This window comes from Myotis yumanensis, unplaced genomic scaffold, assembly GCF_028538775.1.
Source record: "Myotis yumanensis isolate MYYU_CA2020_CCGP unplaced genomic scaffold, mMyoYum1.0.hap1 SCAF_12, whole genome shotgun sequence".
NCBI classification, from domain to species: Eukaryota; Metazoa; Chordata; class Mammalia; order Chiroptera; family Vespertilionidae; genus Myotis; species Myotis yumanensis.
The window spans coordinates 2,250,335-2,273,374 of NW_027223763.1; the positions used below are offsets into that span (position 1 = coordinate 2,250,335).

The 23,040-nt window shown below is 67.0% G+C and overlaps 1 protein-coding gene across 2 annotated transcripts in view; it reads right to left on the minus strand.

Moving 5' to 3' along the window:
• Positions 1 to 14,015, minus strand: part of ADAMTSL2 (ADAMTS like 2) — a 31,747-nt gene extending 17,732 nt beyond the window's left edge. For both annotated transcript variants that reach the window (XM_070429991.1, XM_070429992.1), the window contains exons 1-10: positions 13,882 to 14,015; positions 12,567 to 12,657; positions 11,943 to 12,085; positions 11,072 to 11,147; positions 10,011 to 10,113; positions 9,382 to 9,527; positions 9,125 to 9,248; positions 7,584 to 7,664; positions 2,456 to 2,631; positions 330 to 675 (exon numbers count right to left, since the gene is read on the minus strand). In XM_070429991.1, coding sequence (XP_070286092.1) covers positions 330 to 675; positions 2,456 to 2,631; positions 7,584 to 7,664; positions 9,125 to 9,248; positions 9,382 to 9,527; positions 10,011 to 10,113; positions 11,072 to 11,147; positions 11,943 to 12,085; positions 12,567 to 12,656 — 1,285 coding nt within the window. In that variant the 5' untranslated portion in view covers position 12,657; positions 13,882 to 14,015. The remainder of the gene's footprint in view (positions 1 to 329; positions 676 to 2,455; positions 2,632 to 7,583; positions 7,665 to 9,124; positions 9,249 to 9,381; positions 9,528 to 10,010; positions 10,114 to 11,071; positions 11,148 to 11,942; positions 12,086 to 12,566; positions 12,658 to 13,881) is intronic.
• Between the last annotated feature and the right edge of the window lie 9,025 nt (positions 14,016 to 23,040).

The following is a 23,040-nucleotide window of genomic DNA, read 5'->3' on the forward strand; positions in this document are numbered from 1 at the left end:
CTCTATCAGATCAGCAAGAGCAGGGGCGATGGGGTCAGACTGTCCTGGGTGGGACTCCCACTCCACCACGGTGGTCTGTGTGATGTGAGCAAGTCCTCCCTCTCCAAGCCTCAGTCTCCCCATCTGTCAAGTGGGGACAAGCCCACCCACCTCAGAGAACGAACGTCAGAGGACGGGCGTATGCGAAGGCCTAGCCCTGTGCCCGCCCAGCACGCCTGCCAGGAACCGGCACCTCTTGTCGGGCTCCTCTGCGGTCTGGGGGACTGAAGGCCCTTCCCCCCAGCCCCGCTCCCCGGGAAGCCCCTGCCGTACCCCCCGCTTCTGGTTACCTCGGGAGCCCTTGCCCCGGAGGGGCCCCTCGCAGGCCCGGCCGCCGCTGGCCTGCTCGCACACCTCGTTGGTCTCCTGGCCCTGGCTCAGCCCCAGCTCCGTGGTCGCGCCCGGCGTGCTGAACAGCCGGTTGTCCAGGCCCGGGCGCTCGGAGGAGGCCTGGCCATAGAGCGAGCCGTTGTGCTGCAGGAAGCCCAGCAGCCCCGGGCCGTCCAGCTCCTGGCTCTCGGCGCTCTCGGAGCCGGGGAAGCTGTAGTAGAGGGGCCGCAGGCCGCGGTCGTGCGGCGGATGCTGCAGCGTGTACTCGAAGGTGATGGAGGGGCTTCTGCCGTTCTGGTTCCACACCTGGAGGGCAGGAGAGAGGAGCCTGTCCCTCCGTGTGACCCGCCTTCCCCAGGCCCCTGGGCTCAGAAGCTCGGAGAATGGAGGCGCCCGGGAGGCCGCGGGAGCCGGGAGCCAGGGTTCGGGCAGTGGCGGGCCTGTGGACTGGCCACCGAGCAGTGTCCCCGCTGAGCAGTGTCCCCGCTGCGGCTTCCCCGGAGCCGATCAGCGTGACCTCAAGTCGTGGCCACTGACTGGCCAATGCGCTCTTTCCACCCCGTCGGCCGGGGAGCGGCTGCCTGCTTTGGCGTGGAGTCACCGTCTGACAGGGCGGCGTCCACTCCCTCTCCCCGTCCTGTCACCAGGCGAGGGGTCTGGAGTGACGCGGGCCCAAGTGGGGTAGACGGACTCGCCACGGCGGTGGTGCCACTGACCTTCAGAGCCAGGTCCCTCCCAGGGATTCCCTCAGCCCCAGGGACCTGCCTCTCGAAGGTCACGACCCTTCCCCAACGCTTCCCAGTGGCTAAGCCAGACCCCTGCCTCAACTCAGATGCCCTGAGGGGTGACTGCCACCCCAGAGCTCCGGCTCCTGTCACCTGCCTCCCAGCTCTCGCCTTCCTCTGCCCAGTCCTGTCCCCGCAGCTCGCACAGGCGCTGCCTGGAGACCCCCGGGCCTCCTGCACACACACACCTGCCACTCCCAGTGCGTTTCCTGGGGACCCGACCTGCAGGTGGGCCTGCAGCCTGGGGGCGGGGGGCGGGGGCAGCCCGCCTCGGGGTGGCTCCGAGGGGAGGTACAAATGTGGCCCCACCAAATGCTGGGGGGATGCTCCTCAGCCCAGCAGCCCCGAGGGGGGCAGGGGGCACCTGACTGAGACCCCGCAGGCACAGGCGGTAAGCAGATGGCGGCTCTGGCAGCAGCCACCGGCACGCACGGCCAGCTGTGCCCCTTACGGTTCGGTGACGGGCATGTCACTCATCCCTCTGTGGCCAGGTTCTTTGTTTATAACGGGAGGTTCCGAATGCCGCCCTGGTGAAGTCTAAACAGCTCCAGTGGCGGCTGTGTCCCCACATGTCCCCGCGGCCTCCAGGAGAGGCCTGGGGGCGTCAGAAATGCCCATCGTGGCAGCACCCGGTTCAGGGACGTGTTCTCGGTGCTGGGACGCCACCGTGATGCGCACATTTCCCCATCCAGCCAGGACAGCTCCCGGCAGGCTGGGCGAACAGGCCCCACCGGCTCCTGCCCTTCCTCACGCCCACGCACACCCTGCCCCAACCGTGAGCATCCGGGGCAGTGTCGGGGGAGGGCCACGGCCAGCAGCCTGCATGGCCTCAGTGTCAGGACCTGGACAAAGGCCGTGGCCGTGAAGAGGGGAGGAAACCGCACGGAGGGCATAGCCCCCAGTGTGAGGGGGGCCCTGTGGCCCTGCACCCCCGTCCAGCCTCCGTCCTCCTGTCCCCTGTCATCCCCAGGGACCTGCACAGAACCCCTGAATTGCCCATCCACGGGGGGAGGGGGGCAATTAAAATTCAGGGGAAGAAAGGAAGGAAAGAGCGAATCAGCAGATGGACAAGTGAGGGAAGAACTGAGGCCGACCCCTTCCAGCATGGGACGCTGCGTGCACACACACACGGTTGCCGCTGTGTGGCATGCTGGCCCGGAGGCCCCTGCCCGGCGCCGCCCGGACCGGCAGCACACGCTGCGTCCACTCCCTCTCCCCACCCTGTCACCATGCGAGGGGCCGGAGTGACACGGGCCAGCCCCTGGCATTGGCCCATCTTCCCCGACGCGCAGCACACGCACCATGACGTTCAGGCCCTGGTTGGTGGGCCCCTGGGCCGCGATGTACTCGATGCCGGTCTCGTAGACGTCCATGGGCCGCCGGTACTTGACCACGGTGCCGGCGATGTTGAAGTTCTTGGGGCTGTCCACCTTGAAGTTGCCGTTGAAGAAGTAGTTGCCGGCTTCATCGGCGAGGGCTGATGGGGAAAGGCTGCCGGTCACAGGGGCCGACTGGCTGGAGGGAACCGTGGCCACCCCTGACCCGCCGACCCTCCCAGACACCCCAGAGACAGGAACCTCACGCCTCGGGGAGGGGGCTCTGCTGGCACCAGCCTGCGGCCTGGCCAGCGGTGCCCAGGACACGGGAAGCCACTTTCCTGTCACCCAAACTAAGCAAGGCCTTGTTGGGGCGGCTCGGTCCTGTCGTTCTGGCTGCCTCAGAAGGGGCTGGGCTCCGAGGTGATGGGCAGCGTCAGGACTAAGCCTCCAGGTCTGGAGACGAGGCCCGCACCTGGGGTGCAAGGGCTGGGCAGCAGGTGTCAGCCCGGTGTGCGGGCGGGGCCGTCCAGCTGGCTCTGCTGCAGACTCACCTGTGACCCTGGGCCCGGCGTGTCCCCAGCACCCCCACACCCTGGACATGGGGAGGGCACCTCACTGCCCATCTAGGACCCACACTGGTGACGCTGAGCCCTGGCCTGGCTGGCCCGGAGCACTGCCCTGGAGGTCCCAGCCGGCCCTTCCCGACCACCCTCGCTGACCAGCTCCGTGCTGCCGAGACTGGTGTGACCGGGATACCCGCTGGCTCAGCCTCCCCATTCTCCCGGATGCGCTGAGGGCGCCGGGCGCTCTCTCTGTGAGGCGGGTGGGTGGGCATTGGGAAGGAGGACCTCAGCAGGGCGGTCACTCCGGGGCCTGACTCAGGCCCACGCCACCCAGAGAGCAGGAAGGTGCCTGCAGGCCCAGCACCACGTCCCACCGCCCGGAGGCTGCAGCCACTGCCCAGGGCCGGAGCGATGGTCCCCAGGTGTGGAGGGCGACCAGATGCCAGGGCCAGGGGACGGAGGGAGCGAGGAGGCGGGGGACCCGATCCAAGGGAGCAGTCGGGTGATTACCAGGCCAACACACAAGCGGACGGTCTGCTGGGAAAATACCCTCAGCCCAGCAGCGTCACCAGATGACGTGCCTGAGACCCGCGGAGCGCTGGGCGCGGCTGGGGCCCCTGTCTGGGCCCAGCGACGGGGATGTGCGTGGGGTTCACTCCCAGCCGCATCCAAGCCTGTGCCTGACAGTAACGACCTTCCTGCCTGTGGCTTTCCCAGGCCCCACCTCTCCTGCCCCACCTCTCCTGCCTCACCTCTCCCTGCCCCACCTCTCCCTGCCCCATCTCTCCCTGCCCCCCCTCTCTCCTGCCCCTCCCTCCCTGCCCCACCTCTCCTGCCCCATCTCTCCCTGCCCCATCTCTCCTGCCCCATCTCTCCCTGCCCCATCTCTCCCTGCCCATCTCTCCTTCCCCATCTCTCCCTCCCAATCTCTGCCTCCCATCTCTCCTGCCCCCCCTCTCCCTGCCCCCATCTCTCCCTGCCCCCATCTCTCCCTGCCCCATCCTCTCCTGCCCCATCTCTCCTGCCCCCCCTCTCCCTGCCCCATCTCTCCTGCCCCCCTCTTCCCTCCCATCTCTCCCTGCCCCATCTCTCCTGCCCCATCTCTCCTGCCCCATCTCTCCCTGCCCCCCCTCTCCCTGCCCCATCTCTCCTGCCCCCCCTGCTCCCTGCCCCATCTCTCCCTGCCCCATCTCTCCTGCCCCATCTCTCCTGCCCCATCTCTCCTGCCCCCCCTCTCCCTCTCCCTGCCCCCCTCTCTCCCTGCCCCCCTCCTCTCCCCTGCCCCATCTTCTCCCTGCCCCATCTCTCCTCCCCATCTCTCCTGCCCCACTCTCTCCCTGCCCCATCTCTCCCTGCCCCATCTCTCCTGCCCCATCTCTCCCTGCCCCATCTCTCCCTGCCCCATCTCTCTCCCTGCCCCATCTCTCCCTGCCCCATCTCTCCCTGCCCCACCTCTCCCTGCCCCCCCTCTCCCTGCCCCACCTCTCCCTGCCCCATCTCTCCCTGCCCCATCTCTCCTGCCCCATCTCTCCCTGCCCCATCTCTCCTGCCCCATCTCTCCCTGCCCCACCTCTCCCTGCCCCATCTCTCCCTGCCCCATCTCTCCTGCCCCATCTCTCCCTGCCCCATCTCTCCCTGCCCCACCTCTCCCTGCCCCATCTCTCCCTGCCCCATCTCTCCTGCCCCATCTCTCCCTGCCCCACCTCTCCCTGCCCCATCTCTCCCTGCCCCATCTCTCTCCCTGCCCCATCTCTCCCTGCCCCATCTCTCCCTGCCCCATCTCTCCCTGCCCCATCTCTCTCCCTGCCCCATCTCTCCCTGCCCCATCTCTCCCTGCCCCACCTCTCCCTGCCCCACCTCTCCCTGCCCCATCTCTCCCTGCCCCCCCTCTCCCTGCCCCACCTCTCCCTGCCCCATCTCTCCCTGCCCCACCTCTCCCTGCCCCATCTCTCCCTGCCCCACCTCTCCCTGCCCCATCTCTCCCTGCCCCATCTCTCCCTGCCCCCCCTCTCCCTGCCCCATCTCTCCTGCCCCATCTCTCCCTGCCCCATCTCTCGCTGCCCCATCTCTCCCTGCCCCATCTCTCCCTGCCCCCCTCTCCCTGCCCCATCTCTCCCTGCCCCCCCTCTCCCTGCCCCATCTCTCCCTGCCCCCCCTCTCCCTGCTCCATCTCTCCCTGCCCCATCTCTCCCTGCCCCCCCTCTCCCTGCCCCATCTCTCCCGCCCCATCTCCCCCTGCCCCATCTCTCCTGCCCCCCCTCTCCCTGCCCCATCTCTCCCGCCCCATCTCCCCCTGCCCCATCTCTCCTGCCCCCCCTCTCCCTGCCCCATCTCTCCTGCCCCATCTCTCCCTGCCCATCTCTCCTGCCCCCCCTCTCCCTGCCCCCCCTCCCTTTTCCCTCTCCCTGCCCCATCTCTCCCTGCCCCATCTCTCCTGCCCCATCTCTCCCGCCCCATCTCTCCCTGCCCCCTCTCTCCCTGCCCCATCTCTCCCTGCCCCCCCTCTCCCTGCCCCCCCTCTCCCTGCCCCATCTCTCCCTGCCCCATCTCTCCCTGCCCCGCCTCTCCCTGCCCCATCTCTCCCGCCCCATCTCTCCCTGCCCCCCCTCTCCCTGCCCCATCTCTCCCGCCCCATCTCTCCCTGCCCCATCTCTCCCTGCCCCCCCTCTCCCTGCCCCATCTCTCGCTGCCCCATCTCTCCCTGCCCCATCTCTCCCTGCCCCCCTCTCCCTGCCCCATCTCTCCCTGCCCCCCCCTCTCCCTGCCCCATCTCTCCCTGCCCCCCCTCTCCCTGCTCCATCTCTCCCTGCCCCATCTCTCCCTGCCCCCCCTCTCCCTGCCCCATCTCTCCCGCCCCATCTCCCCCTGCCCCATCTCTCCTGCCCCCCCTCTCCCTGCCCCATCTCTCCCGCCCCATCTCCCCCTGCCCCATCTCTCCTGCCCCCCCTCTCCCTGCCCCATCTCTCCTGCCCCATCTCTCCCTGCCCATCTCTCCTGCCCCCCCTCTCCCTGCCCCCCCTCCCTTTTCCCTCTCCCTGCCCCATCTCTCCCTGCCCCATCTCTCCTGCCCCATCTCTCCCGCCCCATCTCTCCCTGCCCCCTCTCTCCCTGCCCCATCTCTCCCTGCCCCCCCTCTCCCTGCCCCCCCTCTCCCTGCCCCATCTCTCCCTGCCCCATCTCTCCCTGCCCCGCCTCTCCCTGCCCCATCTCTCCTGCCCCATCTCTCCCTGCCCCCCCTCTCCCTGCCCCATCTCTCCCGCCCCATCTCTCCCTGCCCCATCTCTCCCTGCCCCCCCTCTCCCTGCCCCACCTCTCCCTGCCCCATCTCTCCCTGCCCCATCTCTCCCTGCCCCCCCTCTCCCTGCCCCACCTCTCCCTGCCCCATCTCTCCCTGCCCCATCTCTCCCTACCCCACCTCTCCTGCCCCATCTCTCCTGCCCCATCTCTCCCTGCCCCATCTCTCCTGCCCCCCCTCTCCCTGCCCCATCTCTCCCTGCCCCACCTCTCCCTGCCCCACCTCTCCCTGCCCCCCCTCTCCCTGCCCCATCTCTCCCTGCCCCATCTCTCCCTGCCCCCCCTCTCCCTGCGCCCCATCTCTCCTGCCCCATCTCTCCTGCCCCATCTCTCCTGCCCCATCTCTCCCTGCCCCCCCTCTCCCTGCGCCCCATCTCTCCTGCCCCATCTCTCCCTGCCCCACCTCTCCCTGCCCCATCTCTCCTGCCCCATCTCTCCTGCCCCATCTCTCCCTGCCCCATCTTTCCTAGGCTCTACTGAAGCCTGGGTTCTTCCCATGTGTCTGTTAGACGCGCGGCTTCTCCTGGCCTCCTTGCAGGCAGTCAAGCGGCCGACGGGCCGAGGCCTGGCTTGCGGAGCAGATGCCAGGGCCTGGAGCGTGCAGCCTGCCGGGTGGGGGGCTGGAGCCTCCTACCACGCCCCCAGCCCTGGCTCTCACAGGGCCACCCTCAGAGGCAGGAGGTGAGGCAGGCGCTGGGAACCACTTCCCCAGCCTCCCCTCACAGCCTTGGCCACTGTGCAGATGACTCCAGAATCCACAAGCTTCGTCCCTGCCCCCAGAACTCAGTCCACACCCTCCCCCTACTGCTGGCCACCCGTGGCCTCAGAGGGGCCACCTCTTGCCACTCGCTCTGCCTCAACTTCTTGCCTCCTGAGCCTCACTCCTCTACCCGGAGGCAAGGACTCCACCCTCAGCATCTCCAGCTTTTGCCAGACTCTCCAGGGACGGGGAGCTCACTACCTGACATCACGCCTCCCTCCATGGTCTGAGTACAAGGTCCTCCCACACCTGAGCTTCCCTGTGACACCCCCTCCACACACATGCGCGCACACATAAACACACACACACATACACGCACATATACACACACGCACACACATACACACCGGGCCCCCCTGGCTTCTGCGACCCATCCCTCCCCCGCAGGAAAGGACCGGGGTCAACTGCCCCCTCCCTCCCTCCCTGCCCATCCATTTCACCCCATGCTAAACCCACGCTCAGGTGAGGCGGCCGCCCAGGCCCCCAGACCTACCCAGGACGTCGGCGGACTTCTTCCGCTCCACGATCTGGATGTCTCGGGCGCCAGCCGGGATGTGGGTCACCAGGGAGTAGCCTGGGGGAGATTAGACGGCGCTGAGCGGCGGGTCTGGCCTTGGCCACCGCCTCTCAATTGGAAAGGCAACCAGAGCCTCGAACCTGCAACCCAGGTGCGTGCCCTAGACCGGGAATCAAACCCTCACCCTTCAGTCCTCGGGCTGATGCTCTAACCACTGAACACCCAGCCAAGGCAGCACTGGCTTTTTTTGGGAGGAGGGGCAGCGGTAGTGTTGGCCAATTCCCGTGGTGTAAACACTCCCATGGGGCCGATGGGTGCTCCCCACGCGATGCCACTGGGCACATCCCTTGCTGCTGTGGTAGCGCCACCGGACAGATGCATGTCACACAGGCAGGCGGTCGGGAAATGAGGACTGAGGCTCATTCATTTGAATGTGGGCGTATAGACGTTCATTTTAAATCAGCGCCAGCTCCCGAGGTCCCTGAGCACGGCGGCCTCGCACTGCGGGGCCTCATGGTGATGAGCGCCCACACATTCGCCAGGGAAGAGGGTCGGCAGGTGGTGGGGACCAGACACCGCAGCGAGGCCACCTGGGTTCAGGCCCAGCCGCCATTCCGGCTGCGTGACCGGGGGCTGCCTCTTCACCTCTCTGTCTCCACATCTGCCTCTCGGAGCTGGTGTGAGGTGCACCGGGCGCACCCCGAGAGTTAGTCGGGGTTGTTTGAGGGACAGCCGCAGCTCCTGACGCTGAGAGTTCCGTGAGGCATGAACCGCATCTACGTAACCTTCCCGCAGCCTCCACGTCTGGAGCACAATAGGTGCTCAGAAAGGGACCGTCTGGCGCACAGTAGGTGCTCAGAAAGGGACCGTCTGGCGCACAGTAGGTGCTCAGAAAGGGACCGTCTGGCACACAGTGGGTGCTCAGAAAGGGACCATCTGGCGCACAGTAGGTGCTCAGAAAGGGACACACCGACTGAAGGCTGGTCTGCGTCTCCCTGCCGGAAGGCCCTGCAGGCAGGTGTATGATGGGCAGGGAGGAATCCCAGGGGCCTTCCTCAAACCCCACCTCCATAGTGAGGCCTCTGCCCACCCCACTCACAGTCCGTAACGAATAAGCCCCCACCTTGGAAACATGGACTCTGCAGAATGGGGCGCCCCAGAATCTGTGAGCCCAAACTCAGCTCTGTCAGCCGTGAGGGTGGGACTCGTGCCTTGGTTTCCCCGGAAGTGCGACATTCACACCTCCCTGCATGGTTGCAAACGCCAATCGTGGCCCCAAGCCAAGCGTGCGCTGAGCACGGTACTCAGGGGTGCTCAGCAGAGAGCTGCTCCTCATTCCCAGCCAGCGGGGCCTCCCAGAGCACCGGCACCCACTGGGCGGCACCCACCTGGGCCCGGGGTGGGGGAGGATCAGGTGGCCCGCGCGGGGGTGGGGGGTGGAGGGGGCTTGCGGGGTGCCACTCAGCGGGGTGGAGACGGCTCCTGTGCTCCCGGAGGTGGGAGCCCCATGTTCTCACCGAGGTTGGCGTTCCCCGTGCGGTAGGTGCCCGTCACGTGGGTGCAGCTGCTCCCGTCGCCCCGGCAGACGCCGCACTTGTCCAGCGTGTGGGTGGAGAAGAGCACCCCGTCACAGCCGATGGGCTGCGGGAGGAGAGGCGGAGAGCGCCGCTGGGAGCGCGCCGCGGCCCGGGCCCCCGGGGCCGCCCCGCCTCGGCGGGCAGCGGGCGGTCGGCGCAACGAGACCAGCGGAACGTGTGCTACAATGTTTAACAACCTCACATTTTCCAGACACGCAGACGCCGCGCAGGTCGGCGAGCTTGCAGGATGTGCCGTCGCGGGCGGGCACCATGAGCTGCCGCTGGCCGTCCACGGTGGTGCAGTGCAGGTCGCAGGGCTTGCTGGAGATGTGCACGTAGTCATCTGGGGGGACAGGGGCTCTCAGGATCGGGGGGCCGGGTTCAGGGGCTCCCCTCTCCTTCCCACGGAGATGGCGCCCCCCGCCCCCCAGGGCACAGAGGGGGAAACGGAGGCCCGGAGAGTGGGAGGGACTTGCTGGGGCCTCGGGGGCTGGAATGCACCACGATGCGGGCTCTGTGCCTCCCGCCTCTGCCCTCTTGGGGCGGGGGCAGGTCCCCCTGGCAGGAGGCTGAGCCCCCTGGTGGCCTGGGCTGCTGGCCCGGGACCCCCTGCACGCACCCACGGCGGAGAGGGGGGGAAGGCCAGCTCGTTTATTCTGCCGCCTCAACTCCCCCTGACCTTCGACAAGACCCCTCCCTCTGGGCCAGTTTGCCCATCTGCCCTCCCACTGTCCCCAGGGGCTGGCCCATCGGGAGTGGGTCTTCCCAGGGTTGGGAACCCCCCACCCCGCACTGTGCTCCCCTCCGGGCAGCCAGGGACAGGTACCGGGGTACAGGGGCTTCCACTGGTGCGTCCGCCCGTTGTACACGTGGGAGTTGAAGGAGATACACTGCTCCTCCCGGAAGCTCCTCCCGTCCGGCGGACACTCCTGGGGGCGAGAAGGCGGGGGTGGTGGGGGGCGGCTCGGAGGAACTGGGATGACAAAGGCTTTTCTGTCCGGGCCCAGCAGGAAGTGGCTGCCGCCGAGGTCGCCTCTCCTCTCTGCATCTCACCGGCTCGCTCTCGGGAGGAGCGGGGACGACAGGAAGGACAGCGACTGTCCCTCAGACTGTCCCCGGGGCTCCGGTGGGACCCTGCCATGTCCCTGCCACCCCGGCTCCTCCGGCCCCGCAGCCCCCAGTGTGTCCCCAGCTGGAGGGGCTGAGGCGGGGCCCAGGGCAGAGGGGAGCGCCCAGGACGGGCAGCGGGTCCCCCTCAGAGCCCACAAGCGTCCAGGAGGACAGCTGACCCTTGAAGCCAACACAGAGGCTGTGACCACTTGGTCCCTCCAGCCCCTAACCCCCTGCACGTGTGCACACGCGGACACACGCGGACACCGGACACCGGACCGCGCGGAGCTGGAATGCACCCTGATAGGCAAACGCCCCCACCCTCCGGGCTGGCTCTGCCGCAGGCCCCGGCGCTCAGGCTCACGCTGGCTCTGGCCCCGCCGATCGCTGCCAGGAGCCAAGCCGCAGGTGGCAGCCCCTGGCCGCCCGGAGGATCCCCTGTGTGCAGAGGCCGCTGCGCGGGGCTGGGCCGCCCGGCTTCACAGGGGCCGGACACCTGGCGAATGTCGGTCTCCCCGTAAACTCCCGGCACAGGACTGGTGAGCAAAGGGGGGCTTCAGCCAGAGACTCCGACCCTGGAGCTGCCGCTGCGCCAGCAGCAGTGAGGCCTCTGGCCCTGCCATGTGGGGCACACGGTGGGCACAGGGATCTGATTGCTGGGCCGGGGCCTGGTCACCTTCTCTTCACAGGATGTAAGGGCAGGCCCAGGGCAGGACCCACCTGGGACCTGCGGGGGGCAGGGAGGGCAGGGGAGGATCCTAGGGGGCGGAGCCTCACCTGTACGCGGCACAGCTGGTACCGCTTCGAGGTGCCCGTGCAGGTTCGGTTCCCAGCGTCGGTGATGGACGTCCTCCTGGTGGGAAGACAGGGGCTCTGAGCCGGCGCTGAGGGCCGCCAGCTGCAGCCCTCACCCTCTCCTGCCCCCCAGGGCCTCGGGGCTGGCCCCCGAGATGCCCCCAATTCCTCTGACCCAGGGGTCCTCCCTCCCCACTCAAGCCTGCCAGCCCTTCTCATCGCACAGGGGTTCAAGCCATTGGGGGCGTCTCCCAGCCCCTTCTCAGCGGAGGGGGTGTCCGATTCACCTCGACTTCCCCGTCACAGAGCACAGCACCTGGCACCCAGAATTCATCACCAGAATAAGGACATGGGCCGTGTACAGGCCCTGCCCAGAAGCACACACACGTATCATCGTGGGTTCTCAGGTGTCAGGGGGCTCCGCATCCCCTCCACCCACAGATGGGGACCTGGTGCTCAGAGAGGTTCAGTGACCTGCCCAAGGTCACACAGCGAGGAAGTGGCAGAGGCAAGATTTGAACCCGGATCTGCCTGACAGTAGCTGCTGCACCAGATGCTTTTCCCTGTGTTTATTCAGCTCAGGTCTTCAGAGGAGAGGGCCATGGGTCTCGTCCCCCACCCCCCCACCCCACCCCCCCGCCTCCAGCCTTAGAAATGGGTCCTGCTCGTTCACCAAAGGCCTGTGCCCAGTCCCTGGAGCAGGATGAACCCCAGGACACCAGGTCCCTCCCTGGCTTGTGCTCCTCACCCTGACACCCTGCCCAGCCCAAGACCCTCCCTCACCCGCTGCCCCGGCTGAGGGCCAGGTACCCACCCTCAGGCCAGCCCTGGGGGTCCCGTGCCCGGCCCGCACCTCTGCTGGAGGCAGTGCCGCTCCCGGGACGTCACCCCGGTCCCACAGCTGCGGGAACACGCCGTCCACTTGGTCCACTCCCCCCACCAGGAGGCAGTGGCATCCGCGCCCGCCTCCAGGCTGTTGGACACGGGGTTGTTGTCCTGCTGAGAGACCCGCAGGTTAGGGGCTAGAGCGCCAGCGGGACTGGCCGCCCGCCCTGGGCCCTGGACAGCACGGCCACTTGGCAGCCTGGGCTCAGGGGTCAGGGGTGGTCCCAGAGGGGATCCCAGGGAGTTGAGGGCCCCGAGTCCTTCCCATTTTGAGATCTGGAACATCCTGGGGTCCCAGGGACCTACCTAACCTCCCCGACTTCTCTCTCCTGAGCAGCCCGGCGCCCAGCCCGAGTTCTGCAGGACACGCCCCTCCCCTACGTGCCTCCTGGACATCACTCTGAGGGAGGTGGTCAGCCCTCGGCCCGTCCTGTGGGTGGCCAGGGATCCGAGTGGCCAGGGCCCCCACTCAGGGGCCGGTCTGACACGTGTTCCTGGCAGGAGGGGGCTGAGGGAAGGCAGCCCAGGACACCGGCCACACAGCCCCTGTGACATCCTCCCATCGGGGTGAGGGACCATGCTCCCCACTCACCGTGGCCCCAGTGGACGCCACGCCCCCAGCCACGAGTGCCGCAGCCAGCAGGGACCAGGCCCAGCGTGAAGGCCGCCGTCCGTGGTCCATCCTGGGAAGCAAGGCCACCGTCACCCAGGCCAGGCCCAGCTCCTCCCTCAGCTGACCAGGGTCCACCTGGGGGCAAAGCCCTCAGGGCCCACCCAGGGCCAGGGCCACGGGGTTATCTGGGATGGTTAGTGGTGGCTGCCCGGGGGCCTGGGGGGAGGGCTCGGGGAGCGACTAGAGATGCCTGCCACGGGTGACACAGTGGCCGTGTGTGTGTGCTAAGCCTGCACCCCACCCCGGCCTGAGGGCACTTGGGGTCACGTGCTGCTTCAACTCGGACACCCGAGCGCCCTGGGGACACCTGTGGAGAAAAGCAGGGGGGAAGGGGTCTGCGGCCTGGACTTGGCCTGTCGCCCGGCCCAGCGAGAGCACCTTGGTTTTACCTGATCAGTGCCGGCTGGCCATGTGAGGATGACCTCCTACGGGGTGGGTCCCTGGATGCCCCCACCCTGGGACGCAAGGGCTCCCAGCACACTCGCCCCCAGACCCAGAGCACATCCCGGCACTGGGCTAGTTCCAGGGGAAGAGGCATAAGGTCCCCCAACCCCACAGTCCTGACCCAACTCCTCCGAACCGCCCCCCTCTCCGCCGCCCTCTCCTCCACCAAACCCTCTCTCCCGTGCGCTCAGGCACCTGCCGGTTTCAGGCGCTGAGCCAACGGCACCCTGGCACCCCAAGGACGCCTCTGCCCTGGACAGGACAGCCCTGCACCCCGGGGATGGGAGCTGGCGCCCCCACCTCCCCAGCTGCCTGCCTGCCCTCCCCGCCCATCTCGCCCCCCCCCCCCCCGGGCCTCCATCTGCATCCCCCCACCAGCCTGGGGCCAGCAGAGCCCCTGGAGGTGCCGAGGTCCCTCTGGCTAATTGGTGCTCCAGCTCCTGCCTGCGGGCTGGATGGAGACAGGTGCTGAGCCGGCCTCACACTTGGTTTTCATTAAGGCTCCAGACACCGCTGGCTGCAGGCCAGGCCCGGCTCACGCGGGATCCAGCCCTCCCTGGGGTCCAGAGACGGCCAGCGGCCAGCGGGAGGGGTTCGCAGGCACAGGAGAGCTGCAGGCATCTGAGGCTGGAGGCTGAGGGCCACCCTCGCGGTGCTCCTGGGGGCTGGACCCCTCCCCCGGCCGCCTCCAGTTACACAGCACCCCGGGGGCCCGGGGATGCTCAGGGACCCTGGGCTGCAGGTCGTGCCCGGCGGCTCCGGTGGGAAGCGGGCGGTGGAGGTGCCCTACCTGTCAGGGGTGGCAGGCTGTCCTCCGGGAGAGAGGGGCTGAGTGGCCGCGGGCAGGCGGCGCCAGGTGCGTGTGCGGGGGCTGCTGGCGTGCGGAGGGCTGCGGGCTCCGAGGCTCCCCTTCCTCCGGCTCCCGCCTCCTCCACTTCAAAGAGCACCCACGAGCGAGCGGGGGTTCCCAGGGCGGCGCGCAGCCCAGTGGCGGCTCGGCAGCGCGGCCGCCTTTATAGCTGTCAGGCAGACAGGGAGGAACTCACACTTCCCACCAGGCTGCTCCCCCGCCCGCAGCGGCCTGGCGCACACTTAACCCGCTCCGCGCCTCTGGAGCCCGGCCAGGCCGGCCCAGCTGCCGGCTCACTGCTGCTTGGCCTGGGAGCAGCCAGCAGGGCGGCCGCCTTCCCGGCCGGCCGGAGCTCAGGGTGGTGTGACCCGTGTCCAGACGGAGCGGCCTCTGGCCGGGGGTCGCAGCGGAAGCCGAGCCTCGGCCCGGCTGATTCTGCCTCCGGAGGGGCCTGGTCTCCGGCGCCCCCAAGCATGGAACCTGGGCTGTGTGAGGCATCCAGTCTGGTTGCTCCATTTTACAGATGGGAAGACTGAGGTCCAAAGGGGAGACCACGCTCCCAGGTCACCCAGCCAGGCTCCGAAAGGCTCTTCTGAGAAGCAGATGCCTAAGCAGGTGGAGGGGCTGAGGGAGACCCAGGAGGGCTCAGCCAAGGGCTCCAAGGAAGGGACAGAAATGGCCACGGCCTGCTGACCAGATGGCCAGAATGGCCAGGGCCAATGGGGGTGGCACAGGGAACTCTGTGCAGATGTTCGACACTAGCTCGGCGGGGCACGGGGCCTGGCTGGGTGGCCAGCTGGGCATCCCCGGGCAGGCCGGGCCCAGGGCTCCGGGCCCAGTTCCTGCTGAGTCAGAGCGTGGAGCCCAGACAGAGGGGTCAGCCCCCAGGAGCTCCGCATCCCCCAGACTTGCGAGGCCGCCCTTGAGGCCAGGCCCCCAGAACCCCCCTCCTGGAACACGGAGCCTCCAGATGGGGAGGGGGAGGGGCAGCACCTGGTCAGGTCACCTGAGCCCTGTCCTCCGCCCCCGGCTCTGCAGCACAGGTGTCATCGGCCCCCTGCGGCACCGGGAAAGCCCTCTCCTCCCCTCTGTCCTCCTGCCAGAGGGACCGGGTGGTCTCTTCGGTGGCCTCCTCAGGAGCGGAGGGTTAGCCCCCTCCCCGCCGCCCGGGAAGGCTCGAGCCTGCGGCTGGCCGCCAGCAGACCTGACTGGGAGGGGAACGACCTGGAATAATAGTACAAACAGCAATGCCCGCCGCCCTGCACTGGGCGCTCCCCGTGCCTGACTATGAGGTCTTTGCTACCCCCACTCTACAGATGGAGGAACTGAGGCTCCAAGACTGAGTGACGCCCAAGGTCGCACATCAGGGACCCCGTGTTCCGCCTCCTCTCCGTCTGCGGGGTTGTCACTGTCCTGGTCCCCATCCCTGTCCCGCTCGGGGACGCAGGCCCGACTCGGCTGCTTTCCCTGGGGCCCCTGGGATGACCCGTGGATCCAAGACTTGAATCGGGGTCCACAGTGCCCCCTGGGGTCGGCGTGCTGCAGCGCAGACACGATGGAACACTCCCCCCACCCCCTCCCCTCACAGACAAGGTAGCCTCTGCCCCTTCCCTTCCTCCAGCCCCACCAGGGCCCTGAGCTCTCCCGCCAGCCGGCCCCAGGGTGACTGCAGCTTCCCTTGGGAGGGACCCGCAGCCGACCGCTGGCCAGACAGCGTCTGGAAGACAGGCCTGCCTCCCTCCCCTGCTGGGTGACCTCCTGCCGGTGTGTCCCCCTCTGCCCCCAGGAGCTTGCTGGGCTGCCCCCGAGTGCCACCAGGGAGCCCCCAAACTCCAAGCCCGCAGGGAGCTCCCGCTGCTCTTGCTCCTCTGGTGGCCTGGAGTTTCAGGGGAGACGCTGGGAGCCAGGGAAGGCTTCTGGGGGCCTGGCACCCTAGGAATTTGGGGGGATGCTGAATGAAGCACAGGCGGGAAGGGCCTCTGAGGCCTCGGGTGCTGGTGTGGGGCCGCTGTCAGCCCTCCGCCCCCGGGCCGGGCGGGCCTCAGGCACCCTGGGGACCCCTCGCGGGGGCCTAGCCAGGCTTACATGGCAGGAGCCCTGAGTGCCCCGGGGCCTCCTGGCCAGCTGCACCCAAGTGACCTGAGAGCCCCTGCACCCCCAGCTGCACATGCCTGGCACCCCCAGCTCTTCCAAGGCCACCTCCTCCAGGAAGCCCTCAGGCGCCCCAGCACCTTGTTGTGGCTGCCCCATTGGGTCAGAATCATCGTTGCCGAACTGTGCTGCCCCCCACCCCCACCCCTAGAGCAGGGTCTGCACCTGGTTCACGCTGCATCCTCATGGGGGGGGGGGCAGCATGCAGGGTGGATGTGGGCGGCGCCTGGGGCCCACCTCCTCGTCCCTTGGGGGTGAGCGTGAGCTGTGCCCGCTGCGCTCCCCGGGCAGAGCTCCCTGCTGGCCACACACTGTCCCCGGGCCCTGGGGAGGCGCTGGGACGCCCGGTGTGTGGGAGACTGTAGACCGCCAGAGCTGTGGGGTGTCTGAGGAGGAGCGGGGAACAGGGCAGCCGGCACATGGCCAAGGAAGTGGGGCAGGGGCGGGGGAGGGGCGCAGCGGGCCGTGCGGTGGCGGCCGCTCCTGCACAGCCACACGAGCAGAGCAGAGCTCAGGTGGTCCCCACACGTGGGCCAGAGCCCGGGGGAGGGGACTCACCCCAGGCACCCAGAAGCCAGCCAGAGGGTTCAGGGGGCGGCCCCCTCTCATCACCCCCGACACCCAGGGTCCGGACAGCAGAGCTCTCGCATCCAACAGGGACCGGGCCCCCGAGGAACCATTTGGCCGGGCCTGGAAGAGGGCCAGGCCCCAGGGGGCAGCCCAGCAGCCCATGAGCTCCCTGTGGCGGGCCGGGGGCTGGACACGCGGAGGAACCACCGCAGGCTTGGGGTGGGCAGGGGGAGTCAGGACCCCACACGGACCTCCGTCCCCTCCTCTCCTGCTGCTCGGCCACGTCTTGAAGTTCAAGGGGAGGACCCAGAGGGGTGAGGCCACGCTTGCTCTAGAATCCACAAGAGACTCCTTGGTCCCCCAATCTGGAGCAAGGAGGGGACCGTGAGAGCCCGGGCGTGGCTGGGACCTGCGCTGCCGCGGCGCATCCGGGACGGGCCACCACCGCGGGGACAGCGGGCGGCCTGGCTGTGACTAGGCGTCTGGCTGCATCGCCTGCCCAGGTGGCCGGCCAGCCTGGCGTCCAGGGCACAGCTCCAGCGGGGACGGCGGAGTCTGGTGTCTCCCCAGCGAGGATGGACGGTCTCCTGCCCAGGAGGGCGCCCGGCTCTAGGCCACCAGGCCTGTCACCAAACTCAGGCTGGGTCCCCAGGAGCTGGGTCCCGCTCTGCCTCGCCCTCTACCCACCGAGGAGGGATTCAATGAACAGCAGCCCCAGCAGCCAAGACGGGAGAGGCGGGGCCTGGCTGTGCAGTGCGGGCAAGGCTGGGCTCCGGTCCCCGCCGGTCCCGCTCCCGGGTCCCTCGAGCAGCCATTCCTACATGAATGGACGGCAAGGCCTCCTTTTAGAAGACACCCCCCCCCCCCCCCGCCCCAGCTCTTATGTGGTTTCTGAACAGACGCTCAGGGAGGACCTCCTGGGGCCCCGGCCAGAGCCCCGCACACGCATCTCCCCCCTGAGCAGGGCCGGTACGAGCTCCAGTTTGCAGGTGAGGACGCTGAGGTTCACGGGGCAAAGGGCACCCCAGGTCCCAGGGCAGGAAGGGGCAGAGCCGTCCCCCTGGCTCACCTGGTGCACCTGGCATCTGGCTCACCTGGCATCTGGCTCACCTGGCATCTGACTCACCTGGCGCACCGGCTCACCTGACAGAGCCCAGGAGCTGCGGGCAGCACGTGAGCAGCTCATTTTCAGCCGGTGGTTGACGACAGCACAAGATGCTGTCACAAGCCCAGCTGCAGACACGCAGACACGCAGACACGCAGACACGCAGACACGCAGACACGCAGACATGCAGACACGCAGACACGCAGACACACAGACATGTAGACACGTAGACACGCAGACACGCAGACACGCAGACATGCAGACACGCAGACACGCAGACACGCAGACACGCAGGCACGCAGGCACACAGACATGCAGGCACATAGATACGCACACACAGACCCATAGACACACAGACACGCAGACACACAGACACGCAGACACGCAGGCACGCAGACACGCAGACACGCAGGCACACAGACACGCAGACACGCAGACACGCAGACACACAGACACACAGACACGCAGACACACACACAGACACGCAGACACGCAGACACACAGACACGCAGACACACAGACACGCAGACACGCAGACACGTAGACACGCAGACATGTAGACACGCAGACACGCAGACACGCAGACACGCAGACACAGAGACACGCAGATACGCAGACACGCAGACACAGGCATGTGCGCAGAACAAAGGCCAGGCAGCAGTGACGGCCGGGGCCCGAGGAAGGGACTGGGGGCAGCACAGCCCCGACCCCCTCCCCAGGCGCAGGGCCTCGGCGGCCCCACACGAAGAGCCGCAGGGCCACTGCGCTGGGGTGAGCGGGACCGCGGGGCGGTGCTCAGACTTGGAGGACGCACACGCAGCAGCTGGCCCAGCCGTCCTGGGCCGGGCAGACAGACAGACAGCTGTCCCGGAGGCAGGAGCCGTGGCATTCCAGGCGTTTCAGCACCTCCATAAACTGCCTGCCCTGGCCCGGGAGGGGTGGAAGGGGCGCGGGTGGGGAGTCCCCACTGACCACGCTGTGGCCGCCCCCCTAAGGGCCACCCCGCCCCAGGTCCCAGTGTGACTGATGCCGTCTGTGGGCAGAGCAGGGTGCCGGGCCGGGGGCTGGGGGCCCAGGGCGCGGGCTGAGACATTGGTCGGTGTGGGTGCTGGACTGGGAGCGTGTCCGGCTTCGTGCCTCCCTGGGCTCAGACTCCTCCGAGGTGACATGGGGACCGAGCGGCACCGACCCGGCCCCGGCGCTGACAGGCCCAACAGGACCAAGTAGGAAGAGGCCCTGGCGCGGAGCCCGGTGCGCGGCCGCGTGAATAAGTGTCTGTGTGTGTAAGTGGTTTTCAAGACACTCGCGGTCCACGGGCTGGGAGACGGGAGGCGCCCGCCGGTCAGGAGAGGCCGGGGGCCACATCCGAGCAGGTGTGGCAGCAGATGTGGGGGTCCTGGCCGAAGGAGGGGGTGCGGCTGTGGGTCTGGTTTGGTCAAAGCGGGAGCAGGTGAGGTGGGCGGGTGGGGTGGATGGCAGGCAGCTGGCGGGCGAGGCCACGGGAGGGGGGAGGCCGGGGATGCCAGCGCACGTCCCCGCTGGTGCAGAGCTGCCCAGGGCGCGTGGGCTCCCAGCCCGGCCTGGTCCTGGCCCCCCACCCGGTGTCTCCAGAGGCAGTAACACCCCCAAAGCGGCCGCCTGTCTCTTCCCCTCGGCCTCCCGCTCTCCCCGCTCCCAGGCCAATCGCCCCCCTGCTCCTGAGAGAACCGAGGGTCATTTCAGTCCTGCTCTGAGCTGGACGCCTGCCCACCGCCAGCTGGGCTGTCTCCAGGCGGCCAGGTCTCGGACGGGAGCCACATGCAGGCCACCCTCCTCCACGCTGCAGCGGGCTCCCAACCTCGGGCGGCGGCTCACGCCCAGACCAGCCTTTCTGCAGGGGCTCCCGGGCTGCCCTCGGCCCAGCCACCTGTCTCCCCACCAGCCCCTCCTCGGCCCCCTCCTCCTTAATCACCCAAACACATGGGCACCGCCCTGGCCTTCCTCCACCGCCTCCCCTTCTCTGCCCTCCCCCAGCTCACAGCCTGGAGTTTACAGCTGCAGTGCACACACTCACACACTCACACACACACACACACTCACACACACTCACTCACACACACACACTCACACACTCACACACACACACACACACTCACACACACACTCACACAGACACATATACTCACACACACATTCACACACATACACACTCACTTATATACACTCACACTCGCACAAACACTTGCACGCACACACATTCACACTCACTCATATACACTCACACACACACTCACACACTCTCACACACACACACATACACACACACTCACACACTCTCACACACACACACACTCACACATACACACACACACATACACTCACACGTACACACACTCGTGCACGCACACACACAGTCACACACACACTCACACACACTCACACACTCTCACACACACACACTCACACGTACACACACACACTCACACACACACTCACACGTACACACACACACTCGTGCACGCACACACATACACTCACACGTACACACACTCGTGCACGCACACACACAGTCACACACACACACTCACACACACTCACACACACACACACACTCACACGTACACACACACACTCACATACACTCATACACTCACACGTACACACACACACTCGTGCACGCACACACAGTCACACTCACACTCACTCATATACACACACACTCACACATACACACTCACACGTACACACACACACACACACTCACACGTACACACACACACTCACACACTCACACATTCACACTCACACGTACACACACACACACACTCGTGCACGCACGCACACAGTCACTCACACACACTCATATACACACACACTCACACATACACACTCACACGTACACACACACTCACACACACACTCACACGTACACACACACACTCACACATTCACACTCACACGTACACACACACACTCGTGCACGCACACACACAGTCACACTCACACACACTCACTCATATACACACACACACACACACTCATGCACAAAACCAACTATGGAAAGTGTCCCTGCTTCTGAGCAAGGGTCATGGCTCCAGAGAGCTCTCTGTTTCTGACACCTAGTCGCATTTCCTCTCGCACGCACGTTGTCCACTCCTCCTGGGGGCGGGGCTGGGCGGGGACAGGCAGGAGCTGAGGGGGGGCAGGGACAAGCAGGGAACCCCTGGCAGCCAAAGGGGTCGCCTGCCTCTCACTCAGCCACACACGCAGATCTGGTTTCCGCATTTGGAAAGGGGACTGGGCTCCTAACCGCCAGGCTGCAATGTGTACCCCACGCCCCCCCCCCCCCGGACTTCCATTCATTCTTTAACAGCCGTTCACTCAGCAGTTGTTGGTTGGACACCTCCCGTGGGCGAGGCTCAGGCGCTGGGGCGGGGGCAGGGAGCCACCCCTCCACAGCAGCCCCGCAGCGTGGTGGGTGCTGGGGTGGGAGCGAGGGGCCCGGGCGGCCCGATGGGCAGGGGACCTTCCCGCAGAAGTCTGTTCTGGCTGGGGCGACGGGGAGGGGGGAGGAGGGCCGGGTCTGAGGGTATGGGGGAGCCGGGTGTGCGGTGGGGGGGGGGCAGAGAGGGCCGGTGGCCCGGTGGTCCCCTTTGTGGGTGCTACAGGGGAGGCACCGAGGAGGTGGAACAATACGGGCAGACGGACCAGGTGGGATCTCTCAGCACAGACAGCAGCACTGGGCCACGGCCCAGGTACGACCCCAGTGAGATTTCTGGGAAGGTGCGAGGCGCCCCCAGAGGAGGGGGTGGGGCAGCCAGGCCTCGGGACCCGGGAGCGAGCAGCAGGCGTCTCTGGCCTGGGAGGTACAGGCACCACTGGGTCTCACGCCTGCTGACCCCACACCCCTGACTCACTGCCCAGGGGCAGTCCACCCAGTAGCCGCTCCTGGCCCGGCCACAGAAGGCGTGAGCCACCTGACACACTGCGGGCGGGTCTCGGGGGCTCCCCAGTGAAAGATGGAAGAAAGCCAGCCCCGGAGAATGCCCACAGCAGGATTCCCTCCACAGGAAGTTCTAGAACAGGCCACGCCAGCCATCGGAACCGCGGCGCCGGGAGTCACTGCGAGGGACGCGGGGAACGCCCTGGGTGACAGGGAGGCCGTGCTGGCCACACACGTGCACGCACTTATCCACAGTCATCACACTGTAGGCCTAGAATCCTACGTGACATCGTCGCACCATCATATCGGGGTAAAAAGAAGACAGGGCAGTAAACGCTGTTCTTTAGCTGACAACAAACAAATAAACGAGTCGGCCATCCATTAACCAGGCAGTCAGTCCCGGAGACTCAGCCTCGATGGCTCACACACTCCCATCGCTCCGGGGCCGGGGGATTAGGGGCAGCCTCCCCGGCTGTTCCCCCGAGACTCCTCGCAGGAAGGGAAGGCAGCTCCCAGAGGGATGGCCGGGGAGCGGAGAAGGCCAGCAGCAGGCCTGGAGATGCCCTGTTCTGTTCACTTCCCGTGTGAAACGATGACCAGCCGAGAAGAATGTCCGCGTCACTGATCTGGTCACCACGGAAACCCCAGCGGGAAGAGAGCAGGCGAGCAGGAAGTGCGTGTGGGCTGGTGACCCGGGAACTTTATCTGCAAGGTCCTTTCAGCGTTTTAAACAGCGGTTCTCAACCTTCCTGATGCCACGACCCTGTCATACAGTTCCTCACGTTGTGGTGACGCCCAATTTCATTGGTAAAAAGTGAACATAATGAAAGCACAGTGATTAATCACAAAAACAATATGTAATTATATATGTGTTTTCCGATGGTCTCAGGCGACCCCTGTGAAAGGGTCGTTTGACCCCCAAAGGGGACGCGACCCACAGATTGAGAACCGCTGGCTTAGAATCGGCTGAGCCGTGGGGTTCTCTCGCCTCTAGCTGCCACGGACAGGTGCCTGGAATCCGAGTCCACGGATGGGCTCCTCCTGGTCTGCCCAGCGCCCGGGGGGGTGGGGGGGGGTGGGGGGACGTGGCCGGATGCTGGAGATGGAACTCCTGGGGACTTGCTCCTCCGCCTCCAAATGGTCTCCTTGAATCAGCAACGCCGGCCTCTCAAAAAATAAAAATAAAAAAACCTCAGAGACAAGTGCTGATCACGTGGCGCCTCAGCTGTTGGACCCCCTCCGTGTGTTGCCCGACATGTGCACGCAGCTCCCCGCCCCCCTGCGGGGCATTTAAGCCACAGCTGCCCGGGGAGCCCCTGCGCCCGCTGGCTTTCCCTGCCCCGGAGAGGAC